The 24,966-nt window shown below is 39.3% G+C and overlaps 1 protein-coding gene across 18 annotated transcripts in view; it reads right to left on the bottom strand.

Moving 5' to 3' along the window:
- FOXP1 (forkhead box P1) overlaps positions 1-24,966 on the bottom strand; it is a 678,799-nt gene that overhangs the window by 243,377 nt on the left and 410,456 nt on the right. For 16 of the 18 annotated variants that reach the window (XM_081321542.1, XM_081321526.1, XM_081321537.1 and 13 more), the window contains one exon: positions 12,822-13,003. The exons of the other annotated variants lie outside the window; for them this stretch is intronic. In XM_081321542.1, the coding sequence (XP_081177668.1) occupies positions 12,822-12,992 (171 nt within the window). In that variant the 5' untranslated portion in view covers positions 12,993-13,003. The remainder of the gene's footprint in view (positions 1-12,821; positions 13,004-24,966) is intronic. 18 annotated transcript variants of the gene reach the window in all.

Below are 24,966 nucleotides of genomic sequence, written 5' to 3'. Positions count from 1 at the left end.
AAGCCACTCCCTACAAATATTTTTGGGTACACATGGACGAACAGGTTGCTTTCACCTTTCTTTTCTAATATCTGAACAAGTTTCTTGGGAGACCAAGGACAAAACTTTACCAGCTGCTTATGCATGTGTTTCATGATACAGTTTAAAAGACCTCAATTGGCTGCTGTTAAAAATGTTTTTCCCCCCAATTTACCAGCTCATGTTAAGCTAACTAGCCAGAATTTTCTTTTGAACAGTAGATTGCACAGGCATTTCCCAATGCAGATATAGGTATCAGAAAGCTTTTTGGCTCGTATCTCTGCTCCAATTTAAACAACAATGTACAAGGATTTGTTTCATATTTTTGTTAAAGGCAGCCCCAATTTAAAAATAGTTTGCTTTATTTATTTTTTTTCTCGTAGTCTCTGCGGCCCATTGGGAACCAGGCCGCAGAAGTGGTGGCAAGCGTGTGAAACCATCCCCCCCTGGTCTGTGGAACTGGAAAGATTGGGCACCACTCCTCTAGGCCAGGGGTCCCCAACCCCTGGTCTGTGAACCAGTACTGGGCCGCAGCATGCCAGCAACTAGTCTGCAGAAACAAGCAAAGCCCCATCTGTGGGATGCAGGCAGCACACAAAACCATGCACCCTCTGATCCACAAAAAAACTTCTCTCTACGGAACTGGTCCCTTGTGAAAGAAGAAAGAAAGAAAGAAAGAAAGAAAGAAAGAAAGAAAGAAAGAAAGAAAGAAAGAAAGAAAGAAAGAAAGAAAGAAAGAGGGAGGGAGGGAGGGAGGGAGGGAGGGAGGGAGGGAGGAAGGAAGGAAGGAAGGAAGGAAGGAAGGAAGGAAGGAAGGAAGGAAGGAAGGAAGGAAGGAATATTTACCCATGTCTTTTTCTGCAATTAAGATAAACTACCTAGGATAGAATTCAAGCAATTTCTCTGAAATACCTTCCATCTGCTTTAGTATTTTCTCAAGTCCTTTGTCTAAATCACTTCTGATGTACATTACTTAATTTTATTCTTGCTGTTGGTGTTCTTCCTATTAATAATGATAGGCACTTCAAAATCCTTCTCCTTACTCAATTCTGACATATCTTGTTTGCAACTTTTAGTATACTGCTCAAAAAAATAAAGGGAACACAAAATAAGACATCCTACTATTAAATACAGTACATTGTGTTGTTTAAGTGTTCCCTTTATTTTTTTTGAGCAGTATAGTTTTCTTTTAGGGTTTCTAATTTGGTCAAGAGTTGGATTTTCAAAAGAACTGTTGTTTTCTTAGCCTCACTGACGTTGTTCACTGACCATGCTGGTGAACTGCAGATAATCTTCCTGACTACAGGTAATCCTCAATTTACAACAGTTTATTTAGTGACAATCCAAAGTTACAATGGCACTAAAAAAGTGACTTATGACTGGTTTTCACACTTATGACCATTGTGGCATCCCATGGTCACGTGATAAAAATTCAGACACTTGGCAACTGACTCATATTTATGATGGTTGCAGTGTCCTGGGGTCATGCGATCATCTTTTGCAACCTTTTGAAAAACAAAGCCAATGGGAAAGTCAGATTCACTTAACAACTGTGTTACTAAGTTAACAACTGCAGTGATTCACTTAACAACTGTGAGATGATAATAATAATAATAAAGTTGGAAGGGACCTTGGAGGTCATCTAGTCCAACCCCTGCTCAGGCAGGAAACCCTATACCATTTCAGACAAATGGCTGTCCAATCTCTTCTTAAAAATCTCCAGTGTTGGGAGCATTCACAGCTTCTGGCGGCAAGAAACTGTGGCAAGAAAGATTGAAAAATGGAGCAAAAATCTGTTAACAACAGTCTCACTTAGCAACAGAAAATTTTGGCTCAGTTATGATCATAAGTCATGGACTACCTGTAGTAAGTTTCAACCATGAATCCAAAACATTCTAGAAAGATTTTACCCTTTTCAATTTCTTTTATTTTTTTTCCTACCAAGTTTCTCATATTTGTGAAGTTTCCATTTTTTTGAGGTAAATATGATTAGAGTTGTCTGCCTCAACCCTGTTTCCACAAGTATATAAATTTGACAGTACAAGTGGTCCTCAACCTAAAACACTTCATTTAGTGACCATTCCAAGTTACAATGATACTGAGAAAAGGGATTTATGTCTGTTTTTCACGTTTATCACACTTGCCGCATCCCCATGGTCACGTGATCAAAATTTAGATGCTTGACATCTGATTCAGATTTATGACAGTTGCAGTTTCCTGGGGTCATGTGATCCCCTTTTGCAACTTTCTGGCAAGCGAAGTCAATGAGGAAGCCAGATTCACTTAATAACCGTGTTACTAACTTAACAGCTACGGTGATTCACTTAACAACTATGGCAAGAAAGGTGGTAATAAATGGTGCAGAATTCACTTAATAAATGCCTCCTTTAGTAACAGAAATGTTGGGCTTGTTGTCATAAATCAAGGACTACCTGTATTTTTATCATATCAATAACATTCCCACCATGTATTGAGGCTTTCTGAATATTAAGCTCATGGTTTCTTATCTCCGACCAGTTTCTGAAAAAACAATGTTAAGGTACAATCATTTAGGTTATCAAGAACATCATCCTTTGCAGTATATGCTTACTTTGTATAAAGGAAATTAGGTCTATTTTAATACATTCCTTTAATTTGATTTTCTAACTCAAAAACAGCTTGAATCTATCACTCAGGTAGATGATAACATATTCTAAATTGTTTCTGGGATACAGTTGTGTCACCTATTCCCTGTCAGCAAAGAAAAAAGCATTCTTCAAGGCTAATAAACAAACACACCATCTTTGAAAACTCCAATGTTTTTCTTCTCTTCTTCAGACAAAATCTGTTTCAAGAAGGGACACAGATTCATTCTTTATGTTCCCTCAATGGACATAAACATTTCTTTTAAACTGAAATCTTTCCATTCTCCTCTCTTAACGTGGAAAATGCTACAGTTATTAATACATTAAATCAATCTAGCTGATACACACACACAGACACACACACACACACACAGAGACACATATTTTCAGTTGACTCCGAACTGTTTATCTTAGAAGAATATAAAATAAAGCACTCTCAATAGATGGAATAAATATAGCTTTTGCTTAAACATACTGCATGAAGAGAATCACCTCCTTTGATTATTGACAGAACTATTAATATAGTTAGTGCTCTTAATATTGGGACATTTGCTTGTTTTTTAAACTTTCAACCAGCAGAGATCAAGAATTGACCTTCTTCTGCATGACATTCATTCATGTCCTAGAAATAAGTTCTCATCTTTCTCCTTTGTCACCTTCTACCAAGGCTAAACACATTCCCAAATTCATAAGAGTTTGCTTCCAATCCATTCATTATTCTTTACACTTCCCCCCCTAATCTGTCTTAAAATGTATTATTCATAATTAGACACAACACTGAAATAGGAACTGACAAATGCAGGATAAAGTGAAAATATTGTTTCCAGTGATTTGGAAGCTATACCAAAATTGATGCAGCCTAAAATTGTATTTGAATTTTTTGGAAATCATATCATACCAGTAATGCATATATTCTGCTTATAGTCAAGCACAATTCAAGCATTCCTGTTGCTTAGCGAATCTGAAAGAGTTTTCTGATACTTCTTGCTCATATGGATACCTCAGCACTCTGAACAAGCAATATTTCAGCAGAATTTCTTCCGACAACTTTCCTGAACGTGAATGTTTTATTTTTTATTTATTTTATTTTAATTCCATTTATATCCCGCCCTTCTCCGAAGACTCAGGGCGGCTTACAAGCTTAGCAGTAGCCTTCATTCTATGTATATGCCTGCTTATTAGGGCTTTCACACACACACCAAGCGGCATTATTACAAAGTCAGCTTAATTGCCCCCAACAATCTGGGTCCTCATTTTACCTACCTCGGAAGGATGGAAGGCTGAGTCAACCTTGAGCCTGGTGGGACGCGAACCTGCACTAATTGCAGGCAGCTGGTGTTACTTAAGGAGGCATTAGCCCACTGCTCCACCAAGGCTCTTATCTTAATACCACCCATGAGGCTCTCTACCTGTGTAATAGCAACTGTTTTGTACCAGATTACAAGTTACTATTTATATATTTATATTTTGTTGTTTCTGGAGCATCCACTTCTCTCAAGGAGGGACACTTAGCAGTGTACAGTATAGAGTATAGAGTTTGAGGGGTCCTTAGAGCTTTCTGAGCTTGGTTGTTTTCTTACAGCCGTTTCATTGCCCAAACTGTGGCTAACATTATCAGTATTAGCAAACAACCAAGCTCAGAGACATCCAAGGATCCCTCATTTCAAACCAGAGCTACAAATATTCTCCTATATTGGTACTATAGAGCTTGTACTCTGTCCGTATTTCTAATTAATGAAATCACACGAAAATCACATGAGAACCCTAGCTTCTCATCTTGTAAGACCACATCCTATTTAAGAAATAATTTCACATATCTTCAGAATGGTACACTCTTCCCCCCTCTGCCATTTTTATTTATTTACTTATTTGTTCCATCTTTTCAATTCCGTTCAGTGTTAGACAAAGAAACTTCCCTCTCCTAACTCTGAAGCTTAGGTTTAGAAATCTGCTTTTCTCAGCTTCTCTTTTTAATGATTTTGGCCTCAAAAGAATAAACTTTTTTTTCAAGAGGGGTGGCTGCTCATTATACTGAATACACACTCAATTTTTGTCTAGCATTCAGAAAGTCAATTATGTGATACTCAGCGCAATGCTCTAGATAATCCACAACCTCCTGCTGCCTTTTTAATCTTAATAACTTTTAAAAGGAAAAACCACTATGATGATATTTACTTTAAAGCAACGTTATTTATTAGCAGAAGACAGGAAGTATTGATTTCCCTAGCCTTCTTATCCTCTTTCTCAACTTGCAGAGATGCCTAACTCTCTTGTGTTCAAATTTCTTTTTATCTTGTTGTTCTGGTCATAAGGGCTTCTTCTCATACTCAAAAGATATGGGCATAACCCTTTTCAGCTTTTATAGCTTCCACTAACGGCTGCTTGTCCAATTAGATTAGAAAACCTCACGGAAAGTACAAAGGTGTTTGTGGTTCAGCTATTAAGCTACATCACATTTCAGTTAGGGGAAATTTATATTATACTAGCTGAATCCTCTGAGAATGGGACAGCATTTAAAGGTAGGGGTTGTAAATAGAATCCACCTTGAATACAAGAGGTTGTATCATTCTGATTGTGACTTGATGTATATTTACTAGTCTGACATTATGGTCTCTTTTTAAAAACCCAACAAAATTCTGAACTTTTAAAGTAGTCTAAACTTAAACCTTAACACATGACCCATCCTAAATTAAAAGCCAACCCTACCTTGTTTGTAAGTCTTCCTCACAGGTAACCCTGTATCTTTGTCAGTGTAAAATTATGATTGTTTTTAAAAAGTGCCTTTCCAAATATGGCTTCATTCAAAGGATTTGGATGAAACTGACACTTCCTATAATCATTCAGACTTTTCTTCTGAAGAAATCCACAAAAATTGTTAAATTTATGTAGTATTTTCTTCCTGGGAGTTACCTCCTGAACTGTACATTTCTAAAGGTGACTTTTTTGAGATTTAACTTCATTTTGCTAAGCTTCTATTTCAGCTTCAGGGAATGACTAAAATGGTGAAATGCTGAATTAAGTAAGCAAGTTAATGATATACATTCTCAAGTAGAGGTAAGTTAAACATCCTTGCAAAGAGAAGTAATACCTATAACGTTTACTTCTCCTCGCAAGAGTGTTTAACTTACCTCTACATGAGAATGTGTATTTTATGTCTACATTTGTAATTCAGTAAATATTTCCTGGCAGGATCTTTATTCATTAGGTTTATAAATTTTAATCTCTACAAATAGCAATAGTAGTAGTTATAACAATAATACTAACAGTATAACAACAATAATACTAATAATTATAACAACAGCATTACTAATAATTTATATAAACAGGAAACATAAGGGGGAAGAAACCCATGTAATAAAAGTTGAGAATGACATTAAACTTTAAAACTGAAGAGCAATATAAAAGTTAAGATCATTACAAGCTTGACTGAACATAACAGGCTTTATTGCACAGTCAACTGTACCTCCCTGAAAGGGAGTTCCACCATGTTATTAACTCTACATGGCAACAAATAATAGACATAGCTTATTTATTTGGCTTATGCTCAATAGAAGACTGCAAAGTAGAAGTACAAGTAGCTGGAATCATCATGCTTAGCTGCAGCTTAGATGATTCTTGGACAATAACTAAGTGTTCTAAAGTATTCATCTCTATTCAAGTGGAAAAAGGGGAACATGAACGCAGTGTCTAAAGTGCTAAAACATGTCTGAAACTCTTTCTGGCAAGGCAGAGATCTCCTACATATGACTTCACAAAGCAAACACCAAAACACTCATCATGGTTCTTTATACAGCAGGGAAGCATCTTTTTCACATATATCAGGCAATGCAATACAGTTGTCAAAAAGAATTTATATTGTAATGCTGTCAGGAAACAGCAGTTTTACTTAACAGCCATTCAGATTTATTGAATGACTATTTTACATCAAGCATTCTGTTAGGTGACCTGACAGCATATGTTGTATAGGGAGAAACAACTAAACAATATGCTGTGTGTGGTATGCTTGCATTAGTTTTTAAAAACAACCTTTTTTTTAATGTAGAGGATGTTACTTAGAAGATCTAGAAACCATAACACCCAAAGCATGATGATATGGGGTCTGAGGCTTTTTTAGTTCTTACTCTACTTTAAAAAGCACAATAAAAATTCAGATGTAGATGGCTATAATATGAATATATTGTTTGATCTACCAAACGATGTGTTACCTAAGAAAAATGCTATGATAAAAGAAAATAGCAGGCAGATTTGCAAAATTACAACTGGTTTTCATGAAATACACACTCAGGAGGGAGGGGCGGAGGGGACAGAACTAAACATTTATGCATTCATTTTCTATTAAATTTTCGTAACTGGCACTTCATCACAGCTGTACATTTTTGTTTCTAGGATATACAGAATAAAGCATTATCTGGCAAAAATAGGAAAAATCCCAATTTTTTTTTCTTCTGAAATACAACATTACTTCTACAGTAGCAATTAAACATTAACCTCTTGAGTCAGTTGTTGAGGAACTTTAAGAAGTTTGAAAATGATAGCTAGAGTGCAAAGTGGTATAGATTAGAAAAACAACTGCATATGACTGCTTCAAAAAATGAGGATGAGAGATAGATATCATATCATATGTGCGCAGACAGAAACAGAGAGTTGTAAACAAATGTGGGCAAAAAATGTGGGCAAAAAAAGTAAGGCAAAGTGATATTGAGGGAGATAAAAATTATTTATCAAGTGGAGGGCGAGGGCTGAACAAAAAGCCTTAGATGTCTATGGAGATTCTCAGTTATCCAGGTCACGGTTGTCCCAAAGGTCCTTTTTCAAGAGGCAACTGGACTTCCTTGTTTTTCTTTGAAGATTTTTCCCTTCTCATCCAAGAAGCTTCTTCAGCTCAGAGTCAGCTCTGAAGAAGCTTCTTGGATGAGAAGGTGTTTTCCAAGAAAAACAAGAAAGTCCAGTTGCCTCTTGAAAAAGGACCTTTGGGACAAAAAACAAACAAACCTCAGAGTGAATAGAATTAGAAATAAAAATGATTAACTGATCTGTGATGAAACTGAAGTGAAGGCATGTTGGAAGGAGTGTTTTATTTATTTTAAAGGGAGTCTTATTATAAACTGCAACTCTACAAACTAATTGTAGAGGCCATAGGGAATGTCCATGAAAACAGGAAAAGAGCTGCTACCAAGGCAATGGTCAGATAAGCAGGGCCTGAGCTTGTTCCAAGAAACTACAGGTAGTCCTCAACTTACAACAGTTCATTTGGTGACAGTTCAAAGTTACACCATCACAGAAAAAAGTGACTTACGACCATTTTTCACACATACAACCATTGCAGCATCCCCATGGTCACCCAATCAAAATTCTGGCACTCGGCAACTGACTCATATTTGTGACGGTTGCTGTGTCCTGGAGGTGCCACGTAAATCCTCTTTTGCAACCTTCTGACAAGCAAAGTCAATGGGGAAGCCAGATTCACTTAACAACCATGTTACTAACTTAACAACTGCACTGATTCACTTGACAACTGCGGCAAGAAAGGTTGTAAAATGGGGCAAAATTCACTTAACTAATGTTTCACTTAGCAACAGAAATGTGGGGCTTGATTGTGGCCATAAATTGAGGACTACCTGTAATACGAGATGTCTTAGATAAACCCTCTCCAGTTCACACATCAATAAGTGATTTTGGGGGTGGGGGGGACGCAATTCAGACTTCAAAATTCTGCTACCACAGCTGTTACAATGAAGTAGTCCTGACCTACATGGCATTGATTTTTCAGCCTGGCCTGCCTCATGATGAGGAAAATAAAAACAATAAAATTGAAACAGTTGCAATAAAGACTCCTTGAACCTTGGGGCACATTGTCTCACACATCAATGTTCTGTATCACTGGGCTTCATCTCCATTCTATCCCAAAGCTTGTGGGAAAAGCCATCCCTTCAAGACCTTCCAACTCCTCCTGCTGGAGGAGTTAAGAACTCGGAGGATCCATGGGACAGGCACAGCTAAGGAGGAGGTGAGCCTCCTTTGCCCCCTGACAACATTTAAACAAAGGGACGTGGAATGCGTCCATCCTATCTGAAGTGGTGGGATGGGCAGAAAGACTCAGGGAGATTTATAGAGTAACAATCACAATACATTAAAGAAATGAAGTGAGATAAATCTATAAATGTTAGTATTTAAGAAAAATATATATCAGTGGAACGGAAGTCACAAATGCCATGAAAATGCACGGTGGAATTGGAGCAATGTTAAAATATAGATTCTTGCTACTTGTTCAGTGTATGGTGAAGACTCAATCTATGCCCAATGACTGTACTTTTCCCTACGTAAAGAGAAATCTGGCAAGAGCGAGCACAAAAATCTTTGGGAGATTAGTTTGTTAAATGGACCTCAGAAGTGGTAGAATTCTCTCTGAAGTAATATGAGAAGTAACGATATTCCAAAATTGGGAAGGGAAGTACAGTTTTATGCCAGATGGGAAGATGCAGGCCTGATATTTCTCCTTCAGCAAATTAGTAAGAAATGTGTAAAAATGAGAAGGCACTTTTATGGCTTGTTCACTAAAATCAAAGGTACAAGTACAGATTGAGAAAGACCTGGCTTAAAAACAGGAATTCTGAGAGGGACCTTGGAGTCCTAGTGGACAATCACTTGACCTGGGTTGTATAAACAGAGGCATAGAATCAAGATCACACAAGGTATTAGTATCACTTTATAAAACCCTAGTAAGACCACACCTGGAATACTTAAGCCAATTTTGGAATACTTAAGCCAATATCACAAAAAAGATGTAGAGAGTTTAGAAAAAAAATCAGAGAACAGCAACTACGATGATCAAAGGCCTAAAACATATGAAGAACGGCTGCAGGACTTCGGTTTGGCTAGTCTAAAGAAAAGAAGAAATAGAGGGGACATGATAGCAGTATTCCAGTATTTGAGGGGCTGCCACAAAGAAGAGGGGGTCACGTTGTTCACCAAAAAAGATGTTGAGACTTTGGAAAAAGTGTAAAGAAGAGCAACTAAGATGATTAAGGGCTTGGAGACTAAAATATCTGAAGAACGATTGCAGGAATTGAGCATGGCCAGTCTAGACAAAAGAAGGACTAGGAATGACATGATATCAGTGTTCCAGTAGTTGAGGGGGCTGCCACAAAGAAGATGGGGGTCAACTTATTTTCCAAAGCACCAGAAGGCAAGACAAGAAACCAAGGATGCAAACTAATCAAGGAGAGAAGCAACCTAGAACTAAAGAGAAACTTCCTAACAATAAGCACAATTTAACCAGTAGAACAGCTTGCTTCATCACCATCTGTCTGAAACCGTTTAGGATCTCCTGCTTGAGCAGAGGATTGTACTAGAAGATCTCCAAGGTCCCTTCCAGCTCTATTCAGACTGACTGAGTGATCAACTGCATTGATTCACTTAACAACAGTGGCAAGAAAGATTGTAAAATGGGGCAAAACTCACTTAACTGTCTCACTTAGCAACAGCATTTTTTGGCTTAATTGTAGTTGTAAGTCGAGGACTACCTATAATGAAATTAAAACATGCAGAACAATGAATTACATCCTTGGTGAATGCTTTAATACTGAAAGGAGTAGGACAATGTGTATGTGTGTGTGTGTTGTGTATAGTATGCGGTCTGCTGCATGAATATTTTTCAAAGTAAGTGAAAATGGCTATGTATATGAATGAAGTTTTGTACAGTTTGTTACTGGATGTGAGAGATAGCTATGTCAGGAGATTGAATGCAATAGGAATGGGTACTTAAGAACTGTGTGTGGCAAAACAAGAAAAGATGGGGTCAGGAATGAATGGGTTCTGGATGAATGTGAATACAAAAGTGAATGATCTTGTATAAAAGAAGTATATTGAGCAGGTTGGTGATGTATAGAGAACAAATGAGAATCAAATCACAAAACAAATATATAAAGGGAGAGTGGATAGGTCAAGAGGGGGTGAACCAAGAAAATCATGGTGGTTGGAATTGATGAGATTCTGAATAAGGGAGAGTTGAGAAGTTTAAAGAATAAAAGACAATATATGAAGTGGTGTACGGATGGAGTAGGAGCAACGATGGCTTGCCACGATAAGAACGACAGCCAGTTTGGTCTAGGTGTCACCAGGCTAGAAAACGAGAGACCATGAGTTCAAGTCTCACCTTAGCCATGAAAGCCAGCTAGGTGACTTTGAGCCAATCACGCTTTCTCAACCTAAACCATCTCACAGGGTTGTTGTTGTGGGCAAAATAGAGAGAAAAGAGAAAGAGGGGTTGGATATATTTGCAGCCTTGGGTTATTTGTAAAAATAATATTTTTTTTAAAAAAAAGTACAAGATAGGTATAGTTAATGGTGCTGCTATAAACTAGATTATGCTATGTTTCTTTTTTCCCCCTCTTTCTTTTAATTGCTTTGGCTAACTATTTCTTATTCCCTTTTTTGTGCTTATAACATTGTTTATCTAAAAGGGAATAAGTAGGCTTTCTACTTTAATGTTGTAGGATGCCACATATAAGCAAAATAACACCAGGAAAAAAAGATGGGAAAATAACAAACTGAAAAGGAGAGCTGTATAATTATATATGAGTTAGTTTATTTTGATCACAAGCCTCTTAGAAAAAAAAGCTTTGGTGTCCTGAATACTTCCAACATATTTTACTCTTCTAATTCTCTTCCAGTGCCCTAGATTAATCAAAGCTGTAACCCCTGTTGTCTTTGCAGTACAATTCAGAATGTGCCCCTGGCCAAGAATGACGGAAAAGTCAACAGGAATTAAATTTCAGTGCAACTGTTTACTCTACTGTGGCCTGCACTTATTGAAATGTTATCCATGGTTTTGTGTGACTACTGCAGTAAGGAATTCAGCATGCTTGTGATATTTTTAATGATTGCATTCTCACCTAAAAAAAATCTACAAGAAGAAAACAACTGTACATTGAACTTAGTATCATGAAAAACTTAAGACGCTAAAATGTAGAGGATTTTAAGTTAAATGTTTTTTCCAGGAAAAAAGCAAAGTTGGTCATAGCTTTTTTTCTACAGCACAACAATCTGCTGACAAGATCATCATGCGCACTAAAAAGACTCCACAGCTGTCAAAGCCTTCAAGACTATTCCAAATTCCAGACCAAGGATTTTTAAAAAAAGTAGAATGAACATTTGCATCTTTTCAGAGATCTTACATATTATATATATATATATATATATTCCCATGTTATGCAGTGCCAGTATTATTCAACAGAATTTTTAAAATTAAGTGTCTCTGTGTTAAACTTGCAATGATACTGTTGTTAACCTGACCTATTCTTCTCATACAAGCAAGTATTCAAATAATTCATACGCAAAACTGTTTTATTTAGTCAAGGACTAACGCATAAAATAAATGGGATATCTAGCAATAAATGTAATTTAATTGTTGGAAATCAATAAATACAAATGCTTGCTCATGAGGATTAAAGCAGGCATCCTGTTGTACTCTTAGAGGAAACCACTTCCTCCATTAGCAAAGTAAAGAGCACCTGATTATCAATACTGAATGATTACACAATTAAAATTGCAATAATTTCCTTTTTCTAGAATCAATGCTACACTTTGGGGGGAAATAAGAACACATCTGGAACACCTGGATTATTAATGAAGACTTATGAAATTATCAGTCATGCTCTCTTACTCAAGCCTCGTAGTTTAGTGCAGGTGTCCCAAAACCTGGGTTGCAGACCCACACTGATCTGCGGCATGTCAGAAACCAGGCTGCACAAATGAGCGAAGCCCCACCTGCGCACGCATGGGATGCAGAGAGTGCGTGAAACTATGCTCCCTCTGGTCCGTGGAAAAACCTCTCTCAACGGAACTGGTCTCCGGCGATGGTGGGCTGCTGGTTTAGTGCTTCTTATACCACAGATATCGGGTTCACTACTAAAGCGCAGAAATCTACTTAGGCTTATTTCTATCAGTGAAATGTTGGTAGCGCAGGAGTTCACACGATACAGTTGCTTCTCTTTAAGGTTATACTTTACTTCTGCAGAACGCCAATCAATTAATATCCTATAAATGCATGCTGTAAAGTATTTGTTTGCTAGAAAATACCATGGTATTTTTATGATGTGAAAAATTTCATCAACCTTGACTTCCGTATACAAGAAGCTTTCGAAGTTGGTAAAATACTAGTAGTATATTTTACAGTACCTGCTGTTGCTGAAGATGGGCAAGATCCACAGCACCGATTTCCACCGAAGGTGTCTCTCCGTTGGGTCTTACTTCGCGTAGGGTGCAATCTAGTAGGGAGTTGACAGTGCTTGCTCCATTCTGAAGGGCTGAACCGTTACTTTTTGTCTCAGTTCCAGATTCTTGCATCATGACTCAAAAACCTGGAATAATTTAATGGAAGAAAGAAAAAAAATATAAAGTAGTTGGTAAAACACTTCACTTGCTTTACAGCTTAGTACAATTAAAAATATTTTGCTCCCTCTCTTCAAATGATTTATATTTTCATTATGAGTTCAGGCACAAGTTACGCTCATCTACTGGTAATTCTGCAACTTTTTAAAAATGTATTATTGATCTAAACATGCCAGTATTTGCTCAACAAGTTCCTTTTCTGTCAGAGTGAAATCAGATGGACAGGCACAACGACAAATACATTAAGATTTACAATTCATTTGGTTTACTAATACTTCAACATTTTGCTTGAATTGTGGAATACAGTTTTAATAGTATATTATGGTTATTTTTTTTTTAATACAGGTAGTTGGCTTGTTGTTGTTAGTTGCAAAGTCGTGTCCGACCCATCGCGACCCCATGGACAACATTCCGCCAGGCCTTCCTGTCCTCTACCATCTTCTGGAGTCCATTTAGGTTCACGCCTACTGCTTCAGTGACTCCATCCAGCCACCTCATTCTCTGTCGTCCCTTTCTTCTATTGCCCTCAATCTTTCCCAGCATGAGGCTCTTCTCCAGTGAGTCCTTCCTTCTCATTAGGTGGCCAAAGTATTTGAGTTTAAACTTCAGGATCTGGCCTTCTAAAGAGCAGTCAGGGTTGATCTCCTCTATGACTGACTGGTTTGATCACCTTGCAGTCCAAGGGACTCGCAGGAGTCTTCTCCAGCACCATAGTTCAAACGCTTCAATTCTTTGGCATTCAGCCTTTCTTATGGTCCAACTTTCACAGCCATACATTGCAACTGGGAAGACCATAGCCTTGACTATATGCACATTTGTTGGCAGGGTGATGTCTCTGCTTTTTAGTGTGCTGTCTAGGTTTGCCATGGCTTTCCTCCCCAGGAGCAAGCGTCTTTTAATTTCTTGGCTGCAGTCCCCATCTGCAGTCATCTTGGAGCCCAGGAAAATAAAATCTGCCACTACCTCCATTTCTTCCCCATCTATTTGCCAGGAATTGAGAGGGCCGGATGCCATGATCTTGGTTTTCTTAATGTTTAGTTTCAACCCAACTTTTGCACTCTCCTTCTTCACTCGCAAGAAGAGACTCTTTAGTTCCTCTTCACTTTCTGCCATTAGAGTGGTATCATCTGCATATCTTAGGTTGTTGATATTTCTCCCGGCAATCTTAATTCCAACTTTTGATTCATCTAGCCCTGCTTTTCTCATGATGTGCTCTGCATATAAGTTAAACAGGCAGGGTGACAGTATACAGCCTTGCCAGACTCCTTTCCCAACTTTGAACCAATCAGTGGTTCCGTGTCCAGTTCTCACTGTTGCTTCTTGACCCCCATATAGGTTTCTCAAGAGACAAATAAGATGGTCTGGTATGCCCATCTCTTTAAGAACTTGCCAGTTTGTTGTGATCCACACAATCAAAGGCTTTAGCATAGTCAATGAAGCAGAAGTAGATGTTTTTCTGGAACTCTCAACCTTTCTCCATGATCCAGCGTATGTTGACAATTTGATTTCTAGTTCCTCTGCCTCTTCGAAATTCTTCCTGTACTTCTGGTAGTTCTTGATCCACATACTGCTGGAGTCTAGCTTGTAGGATTTTAAGCATAACTTTACTAGCATGTGAAATGAGTGCAATGGTGCGATAGTTTGAACATTCTTTGGCACTGCCTTTCTTTGGAATTGGAATGTAAACTGATCTTTTCCAATCCTGTGGCCACTGTTGTTTTCCAAATTTGCTGGCAAATTGAGTGTAACACTTTTACTGCATCCTCTTTTAAGATTTTGAATAGCTCAGCTAGAATACTGTCACCTCCACTAGCTTTGTTGTTGCTCAGCTTTCCTAAGGCCCATTTCACTTCACATTCTAGGATGTCTGGCTTGAGGTCAGTGACCACCTCATCATGGTTATCTGGGACGTTAAGCTCATTCTTGTATAGTTCTTCTGTGTATTTGCCACCTCTTCTTAATCTCTTCTGCCTCTGTTAGGTCCCTGCCATTTTGGTCCTTTATTATGCCCATCTTTGCATGAAACGTTCCCTTCATTTCTCCAATTTTCTTGAAGAGATCTCTGGTCCTCCCTATTCTATTGTTTTCTTCTATTTCTTTGCACTGTTCATTTAAGAAGGCATTCTTATCTCTTCTAGCTATTCTCTGGAATTCTGCATTAAATTGGGTGTATGTTTTTCTACCTTGCCTTTTGCTTCCCTTCTTTCCTCAGCTATTTGCAAAGCTTCCTCAGACAGCCATTTTGCTTTCTTGCATTTCTTTTTCTTTGGGATGGTTTTAGTTGTTACTTCTTGTACAATGTTGCGAACCTCTGTCCATAGTTCTTCAGGCACTCTGTCTATCAGATCTAATTCCTTAAATCTGTCACCTCTACTGTATATTCGTCAGGGATATGATTTAGTTCATACCTGAGTGGCCTAGTGCTTTTCCCTACTTTCTTCAATTTAAGCCTAAATTTTGCAAGGAGAAGCTCATGGTCTGAGCCACAGTCAGCTCCTGGTCTTGTTTTTATTGTTGACTTACAACAGCTCATTTAGTGATCATTCGACATTACAATGGGACTGAACAAAGTGACTTATGACCATTTTTCACACTTATGACCATTGTAGCATGCCGACGGTCACGTGATCAAAATTCAGATGATTGGGAACTGGCTTATATTTATGACAGTTGCAGTGTCCCGGGTCACATGATCCTTTTGCAACCTTTTGACAAGCAAAGTTGAGGGGGAAGCCAGATTCACTTAACAACTGTGTTTCTAACTTAACAAATTCAGTGATTCACTTAACAACTTTGGCAAGAAAAGTCATAAAATGGGGCAAAACTCACTTAATAAATGTTTCACTTAACAACAGAAATGTTGGGCTCAATTGAGGTCGTAATTCAAGGACCACCTGTATTTTTAAACAAAGATAACCACTCGTGTTGCGGGTGAAGAAGGAGAGCGCAAAACTTGGGTTGAAACTAAACATTAAGAAAACCAAGATCATGGCATCTGGCCCTCTCAATTCCTGGCAAATAGATGGGGAAGAAATGGAGGTAGTGACAGATTTTATTTTCCTGGGCTCCAAGATCACTGCAGATGGGGACTGTAGCCAAGAAATTAAAAGACGCTTGCTCCTTGGGAGGAAAGCCATGGCAAATCTAGACAGCACACTAAAAAGCAGAGACATCACCCTGTCAACAAAAGTGCGTATAGTCAAGGCTATGGTCTTCCCAGTTGCAATGTATGGCAGTGAAAGCTGGACCATAAGAAAGGCTGAGCGCCAAAGAATTGAAGCCTTTGAACTCTGGTGCTGGAGAAGACTCCTGCGAGTCCCTTGGACTGCAAGACGATCAAACCGGTCAGTCCTAGAGGAGATCAACCCTGACTGCTCTTTAGAAGGCCAGATCCTGAAGCTAAAACTCAAATACTTTGGCCACCTAATGAGAAGGAAGGACTCACTGGAGAAGAGCCTAATGCTGGGAAAGATTGAGGGCAATAGAAGAAGGGGACGACAGAGAATGAGGTGGCTGGATGGAGTAATTGAAGCAGTAGGCGTGAGCTTAGATGGACTACAGAAGATGGTAGAGGACAGGAAGGCCTGGAGGAACATTGTCCATAGGGTCGCGATGGGTCGGACACGACTTCACAACTAACAACAACAACAACCACTTGACTTGAGGATATGAATGATGGTGGGACAAACATGAGTAAAGTTACAAAAGTTAAAAAGGTTCACTCATGACAGGCTGAAATACTGAAATCCAGTTCTTTGTACTTTAACCTGGTTGGAATCCTAGAAGAAACTACTTTTTTTCATCAGAAAAGTAATAGATATCTAATTGCCAACAGACAATCTTCTTTTCTAATGATGAGTGTTACTGCTTTACAACTCCCTCTAAGCAATTTGCAGAGTCAGCATATTGCCACCAACAATCTGGGTCCTCGTTTTACTGATCTCAGAAGAATGGAAGGCTGAGTCAACTTTGAGACAGTGAGAATGATATAATGTAGTTCTTTCTTTTGCATCCTAAATAATTCTTGAAACTCTTGACTATTATCTTGCACAGAAGCATCTCACTACATTTTAAAACAGAGACTCTTGGGTGCAGGTAAGTCTTCCTAGATAACCACAGTATAGATACCTCTCTAGTTGTTCCCTCAAGACCAGTAAAATGGAAGCAAGGGACCTCTATAGAAGCAACCCCATACAATCAGTAAGGGATCCACTGACAATTTTCAAGGCATGGTGTATTTAACAGATTTATGAACTCTTCTCTTGAATCAAATTCTGGAATTTCCACATTACTCAAAAACACAAAATAGCTTGTAGTTTAAATTACTCCTTTTAATTCTAGACTCTTCACTTTCAGAGTACTGTTGGGTTGTTGTTTTTTTAGAAAATATATTCAAGTGTGTATACTGTTTTTCTCTTCACATAAGGCTACCAAAATGTCCAGCTGGGAAAAAAAATACAAATGAGGAATTTCAGTAATAACAATTGAAATATATGTGAGTGCTCTTTAGGTAAGCAATCACAGTCCTCCTCCCACCCATCTCATCAGACTGTCTACAAAAACAGAATAATAGTAATATTTATTCATCCAAGGTTACACCGTAACAAGACATGTGAATATACAACTGTAAAATCTTTATATAATGTAATGCAAGTTTCACCCCAAAGTGAATTATGTCTGATACTGTAAAAACAGTTTTATTTTATTTTATTTTTTAAAAAGTTGGTAGAGGGAAAATACAGGTATAAAGTAACATTTTACTCAAACTGAATTTTCTTTTCTTGGCAACAATAGAAAAATGATTTGCCACTGTCTTTTTCTCAGATATTTTGATTTCAAAATGTAGTCTACAGTTCTGGATTTCTGATGGTCTCCTATCCAGATATTAATGAAATCAGATTACGCTTAATGTTTTTGAGATAAGCCAAATTTGAGTAAGTGCTCTCATTGCTGTGACAAAAATAAATATGTTAGAGAATGAACATGATGTGAAAGAAAGAACTGATGTTTTTCATGTCTTGGTTGTCAAAGAATAAGGAAGAAAGAATGGATTATTTTTAATTGAAATCCCTTCTTGGCATAGGATTTCCCCATCAAACATATGTTTTGTAATATTTATGTTTGCAAAAATTTAAATTCTGAACTATTGGTATAGATATAGTAAGTCTTTTTCAGGGAAGTCAAAGCAATATCACCTTTTTTCATCTTCCTGAATGATTCAAACTTAACAGGTAAAACAAGTTTTATTCCCGAACAGTTAAATTAAGTTTGACCAAGTCAAGCAGATATAAATCATTTATATCCAGCAGAATAAATGTCCTTAAAGAAGTTGCCCAATCATTTAAGAATGTTTAATTTAAACACAAATTTATGAAGAATATTTCTATTTCTATAAAAAAATACAAAAATTCATCTAAAGCAAATTATTTAATAGCATTAGGTAGTAAAGGAATATTTAACTATCTCTGCCAGAAAAAAGCCACCCAGAGTTGCTTTGGATAGTGAAATGGGCAAGCATATAAATTTAATAATAATAAATCTGTTAGTCAGGATACAAAAATTTACTCTTCATTTTAAAATAACCCTCAGTTGGCTAACCAATGGGTAGTAGCCACAGTGTTAACCATGGTCAGGTCATTAATAGAAGACAATATTTGTACCTCTGGGTTGAACTACGGGTTCTTTTGTGCTTTCTGAGATTGGTTGTTTTCTTGCATTTCTTTCATTACCCAACTAGATAACATCAGTGCTAGAAGGGAGCAACGTTATTTAGTTTGGTAATGAAACATCTGCCAAAAACAACCAAGCTCAGACAGCACCAAGGGCCCCACACAGTGGTGGGATTCAGCCAGTTTGCACCACTTGGGCAGAACCGCTAGCTAATTTTTTGTTGCCCAGGCCCAGAACGGACTTTTGGAAGTGGCATCCACACAGAGAACCGGTTGTTCACATATTTGAATCCCACTACTGGGATTCCTACACATCATGTTATCGCTTCTCAGACAACTAGTTTCTACCAAGGTAGAGGTAGATAGAAAGTGGGGAGTGTTCTAGAGGCTAAAAAAAAGTCAAGATGACAGCCACAACAACATAATCAAACACTTTTTGGATTCTACCCTTCCCTTATTCTTTCTGCAATAAGCAATTACTGAATGATAACTAAGCATGAACTATTGGTTTGAACTGTGTACTCTCCCCATCCTATCATCTTTCTCAGAACTGCCTCCAATAGTACAAAATGGATTCAGAAATGAATAAGCTGTACTACCCACTTTCCCTGAACTCTCTAACCCTGCTAAGAAAGACAGCGCATGTTATGAGGCCTTTGGATACAATTAGGGTTATGTTAACAAGTCTGTATAAGCAACAAAAGGTGATTTGCCTCTTTCTCTTATGCTCTTATTTTGTGTTGATTGAATCAGAATAGAGCTGGAAGGGACCTTGGAGTTCTTCTAGTTCAACTCAAGCAGGAGACCTTATACCATTTCAGACAAGTGACTGTCCAATCTCTTCTTAAAAACCTCCAGTGATGAAGCACCCACAACTTCTGAAGGCAAGCTGTTCTATTGGTTAATTGTCCTCACTGTTAGGAAGTTTTTCCTTAATTCCAGGTTGCTTCTCTCCTTGATTAGTTTCCATCCATTGTTTCTTGTTCTGCTCTCTGGTGATTTGACCCCTTCCTCTTTGTGGCAATCTCCAAAATACTGGAATACTACTATCATGTCCCCCCTAGTCCTTCTTTTCTCTAGACTAGCCAAATCCAAATCCTGCAACCCTTCTTCATATGTTTGTTTCCAGGTCTTTAATCATCTTAGTTGCTCTTCTCTCTACCCATTCCAAAGTCTCAACATGTTTTTGTAATGTGGCGACCAAAACTGGATGCAGTATTCCAGGTGTGGCCTTACTAAGGCTTTATAAAGCGGTACTAATACTTCATGTGATTTTGATTCTATGCCTAACCTTATACAACCAAGGATAAGTTTACATGGGGGAGGTCACACACTCGATCTTATTTTTTTATCTGGAAGGTGGTTAGATGATCTGGGAGAGGGATTTCCAGCTATTATTTTATTTAATTCCATTTATATCCCGCCCTTCTCCGAAGACTCAGGGCGGCTTACAAGCTTAGCAGTAGCCTTCATTCTATGTATATGCCTGCTTATTAGGGCTTTCACACACACCCCAAGCGGCATTATTACAAAGTCAGCTTAATTGCCCCCAACAATCTGGGTCCTCATTTTACCTACCTCGGAAGGATGGAAGGCTGAGTCAACCTTGAGCCTGGTGGGACTCGAACCTGCACTAATTGCAGGCAGCTGGTGTTACTTAAGGAGGCATTAGCCCACTGCTCCACCAAGGCTCTTGACAACTGACGCCCATTTATGACAGTTGCAGTGTCCCATGGTCCTGTGTTTTGTTTTGGGGTTTTTTGGTGACCTTCTGATACCCCTGTCATGGACCGATCATCACCTCCTGCGGCTGGCCTTCCGTTTCGCCACCCCCCATCACCGGGTTGCGGAACCGACCAGGTGGTTCCACCCCAGGCGCCTAATGGACCCTGAACGGTTCCAGGTGGTGCTTGGACCCGTGCCTGCCATCTTCGCTCACAGCCCGGTCGATGCCTTAGTGGAAGCCTGGGAAAGGGCAGCCACTGAGGCAATCGACCGCGTTGTGCCCATGCGGCCTGTGTCCCGGCGCAGATCCTGGCGGGCTCCATGGTTTTCTATGGAGCTCCGGGAGATGAAGTGTCGGAGACAGAGCCTAGAGAGCTGCTGGAGATCCAGCCGGTCTGAATCTAACCGATTGTGGTTAAGAACCTTTACGAGGTCTTATCTCGCAGCGATGGAGGCAGCGAAGTCCAACTACTTCACTGCCCTCATCGCGTCCGCAGATAATTGCCCGGCCGCCCTGTTTAGAGTGACTCGCTCCCTCCTTAATCAGGAGGTGAGGGAGGAGCCCTTGCAGGTCGTGCCGAGGAGTTTAGTCAGCATCTGGCGGACAAAATCGCTCGGATTCGGGCCGGTCTGGACTCCGACTGGGTGGAGTCTGACGAGGGGGAGACGAGCGGTCTTGGGAATGTTATCTGGGAAGAATTTGACCCTGTGACTCCGGAAGACAGGACAGGACAGGATCATGGGGAGGCTGAGTTCCACCACGTGTTTATTGGACCCGTGCCCCTCCTGGCTGGTGTAGCTCGGGAGGGACACGAGGCTGGCTCCAGGCAGTAACAACTGCTTCTTTGAGGGAGGGTAGCTTCCCTGCCGCCTTGAACGAAGCGGTGGTGAGGCCCCTACTCAAGAAGCCTGCCTTGGACCCGGCTATTTTGAATAACTATCGTCCGGTCTCCAACCTTCGCTTTTTAGCGAAGGTTGTTGAGAGTGTGGTGGCACATCAGCTCCCTCTGTTCCTGGAGGAAGCTGATTATCTGGACCCATACCAATCGAGTTTTAGGCCCGGGTACAGCACGGAGACGGCATTGGTCACGCTGGTGAATGATCTCTGGCAGGCTCATGACAGGGGTTGTTCCTGTGTCCTAGTCCTATTAGACCTCTCAGCAGCTTTTGATACCATTGACCATGGTATCTTACTGCGGCGCCTCAGGGGGTTAGGAGTGGGTGGCACTGTTTTGCAGTGGTTCTCCTCCTACCTCCTGGGTCGTTCGCAGTCGGTGTCGGCAGGAGGGCAGAGGTCGGCCTCGAGGCCTCTCGTTTGTGGAGTCCCTCAGGGGTCGGTCCTCTCGCCTCTCCTGTTCAACATCTATATGAAGCTGCTGGGTGAGATCATTCGTGGTTTGGGGTGGGGTATCATCAGTATGCTGATGATACCCAGCTTTTTATTTCCACCCTGAACCAACCCAGTGATGCCCTCGTGATGTCCCGTTGCCGGGAGGCGGTTAGGGTCTGGATGGGGAGGAACAGGCTTCGACTTAATCCCGACAAGACCGAGTGGCTGTACATACCAGTATCTCAGGTAACTCAGTCTGTTCCATCTTTAACTATGGGGGGTGAGGTGTTACCCCCCGTAGATAGGGCTCACAACTTGGGCGTCCTCCTGGACTCACAGCTCAGCTTGGAAGATCATATAGGAGCTGTGACCGGGGGGGTTGCCCAGGTTTGCCTGGTGCGCCAGTTGCAGCCCTATTTGGACCGAGATGCCCTACGTACAGTCACTCATGCACTCGTGACCTCTCGAATAAACTACTGCAATGCTCTCTACATGGGGCTGCCCTTGAGGACCACCCAGAGGCTCCAACTGGTGCAAAATGCGGCCGCATGAGTTGTGATGGGGGTCTCCCGATACTCCCATGTAACACCTCTGCTCCGCGAGCTGCATTGACTTCCAGTTGCCCTCCGGGTGAGATTCAAGGTGCTGGTGATGACCTATAAAGCCCTAAATGACATGGGTCCAGATTATTTACAGGAGCACCTTCTGCCAGCGTCAACCTCCCATCGTCCTGTGCGCTCCCACAGAGAGGGCCTCCTCAGGGTGCCGTCGGCCAGGGAATGTCAGCTGGCGGCCCCCAGGGGGAGAGCATTCTCTGTGGGCGCGCCCACCCTCTGGAATCAGCTTCCTGCTGAGCTCCGGATGGCCCCCGACCTTCGCTCTTTTCGCCGCGACCTGAAAACCTGGTTATTTGAGCTTGCCGGCCTGGACTGAGGGATTGGGATTTTAAACTTTAGAATTTGTCTTGTTGGGGCTAACTTAACTTAATTTAATTTATTTTTTAACTTTGTATACCATGTTTTAAGTGCCCTGTACACCGCCCCGAGTCCTTTGGGAGAGGGGCGGTATATAAATCCAATAAAATAAATAAATAAATAAATAAATAAATAAATAAACAAACAAACAAATAAATAAATAAATAAATAAATAAATAAATACCGTATCAATCAACTGAGACAGTCAATTGGGTGGATATATAATAGGAATGCAGCACAATGCTATTTTAATTTAGGTTTTGTTTTAATTGGGATTAAGTATCCAGTTATACTCCTAAAACAACATCTTCTGCTCCTTTTTAGGACAAAGCTGTTCTAGTATGCTACAGTGTGAACTATGCTCTATGTGTCCCTTTTCGACCATTTTTAAGAGGTAAACCTCTGTGGACAATACAGTACAGTGGCTATGGACATCAAAATAACAAATCCTAGGCGAATCAAGCAAAGAACATATTTTTCCATATGGGTTGCAACATAAGGAAAACAAGAGACAAAACATATAGATTTCATCCTATTGTACCAGAAGATTTTCAAGTATCATTTGAATGGTGGAAATGTGACATTAAAGACATTCACATCAATACTAAAATGAATTCTGAAATTATAACAAACCTGTTGGATCAAGCAGATTTTTTTTTAATCTTTAGACTTTTTAGAGAAAGAGCTATAGAAACTTTTTCTGCAATTTCCGCCCCCCAAAAATACACTAGGTTCTAGACCACAAAGGAAAAGGAAATCAGAATAGAAGCACCACTTGCCAATGTCATTATCAAATATTAGTTTTCAAAAAGCTACCTAGCTCTGGGTAAAATATTTTTTGATTTATGTATTTATTCACTTTGGAAACTGTCAAACTTTAAAAAAATTATGGGTGGATTAAAATACATGTAAAGGGGGAAAAAACCCAAATAATAAAAACATGGACAGCCCAAAGAGTAAACAACCAAACATATCTGAAACTAATAAAAATTAACATACTTACAGTATCCACTTAGTCCTTTATGTCCCCTTTTTAAAATTACAACAATAATATTTTGTCTACAAGTTAACAAGATGACAACAGTACAATGAGGTACAACATTTTGCATATCAGCCAAAGGAAATGTAAAATATTGTTCTCTTCCATACATATAGTACTGAGAGTACATAGTTCTTACATATGAGTCTATATTAACTGGTTATTTTGACACATTTTCTTTCACTATAAAACAAACAAATAAAAAATCAACAGCAGACGCCAGGCATGAAAATTTCATTTAGTACCATTATGCTTCACAATCTATAACTGTTGTTATTCACTATTTTTTACATGGCTAATAGTAAGCTTAGCTGCTGAGGATTAACATAATAACAGAGTCAGAAGGGACCTTGGAGGTCTTCTAGTCCTCACTGCTCAAGCAGGAAACCCTATATCATTTCATTGGTTGTCCAATGTCTTCTTAAAAACCTCGCCCACAACTTCTGAAGGCAAGTTGTTCCACTGATTAATTGTTCTGTCAGGAAATTTCCCCTTAGTTCTAGGTTGGTTTTCTCCTTGATTAGTTTCCATCCATTGCTTCTTGTCTTGCCTTCAGATGCTTTGGAGAATAGACTGACCCCCTTCTTTGTGGCAGCCCCTTAGATATTGAAAGACTGCTATCATGTCACCCTTTGTCCTTCTTTCCATTAAACTAGACATACCAATTCCTGAAACAGTTCTTCATATGTTTTAGTCTCCAGTCCCCTAATCATCTTTATTGCTCTTCTCTGCACTTTCTAGAATCTCAACATCTTTTTTTATATCGCGGTGACCAAAACAGGATGCAATATTCTATGTGTGGTCTTACCAAGGCATTATAAAGTGGAACTAACACTTCACATGATGTTGACTCTACTTAACATGATAAGGTTTACATAAAGCAAGATGAAAATTAAAAGATGAAAACTAACAAGCAAAAGAATAAAGAGGTAAAAACTCCTTTTTTAAATTTTATTTTCATGTGTGTCTGATGTAATGGAGTGAGACTTTTAAGTCTCTAAAGACAATTGCTCCAAAAAAGAAAATAACCCTATTACTTTACAGTAATACTGTAGTAAGTAATGAAAATAACAACTGGAATTTTGTCATATGAGACTTCACAAAGGCCAGGCACAATGCATATTTGCTGTTATGCAAGTACCACCCTCCTCTACTGAATTTTCATAATTATAACAGAAAGGCGTAAATTTTCTAA

Source organism: Vipera berus, assembly GCF_964194415.1.
Source record: "Vipera berus genome assembly, chromosome: 2".
Lineage (NCBI taxonomy): Eukaryota > Metazoa > Chordata > Lepidosauria > Squamata > Viperidae > Vipera > Vipera berus.
This window is presented reverse-complemented; position numbering and strand designations above follow the sequence as displayed.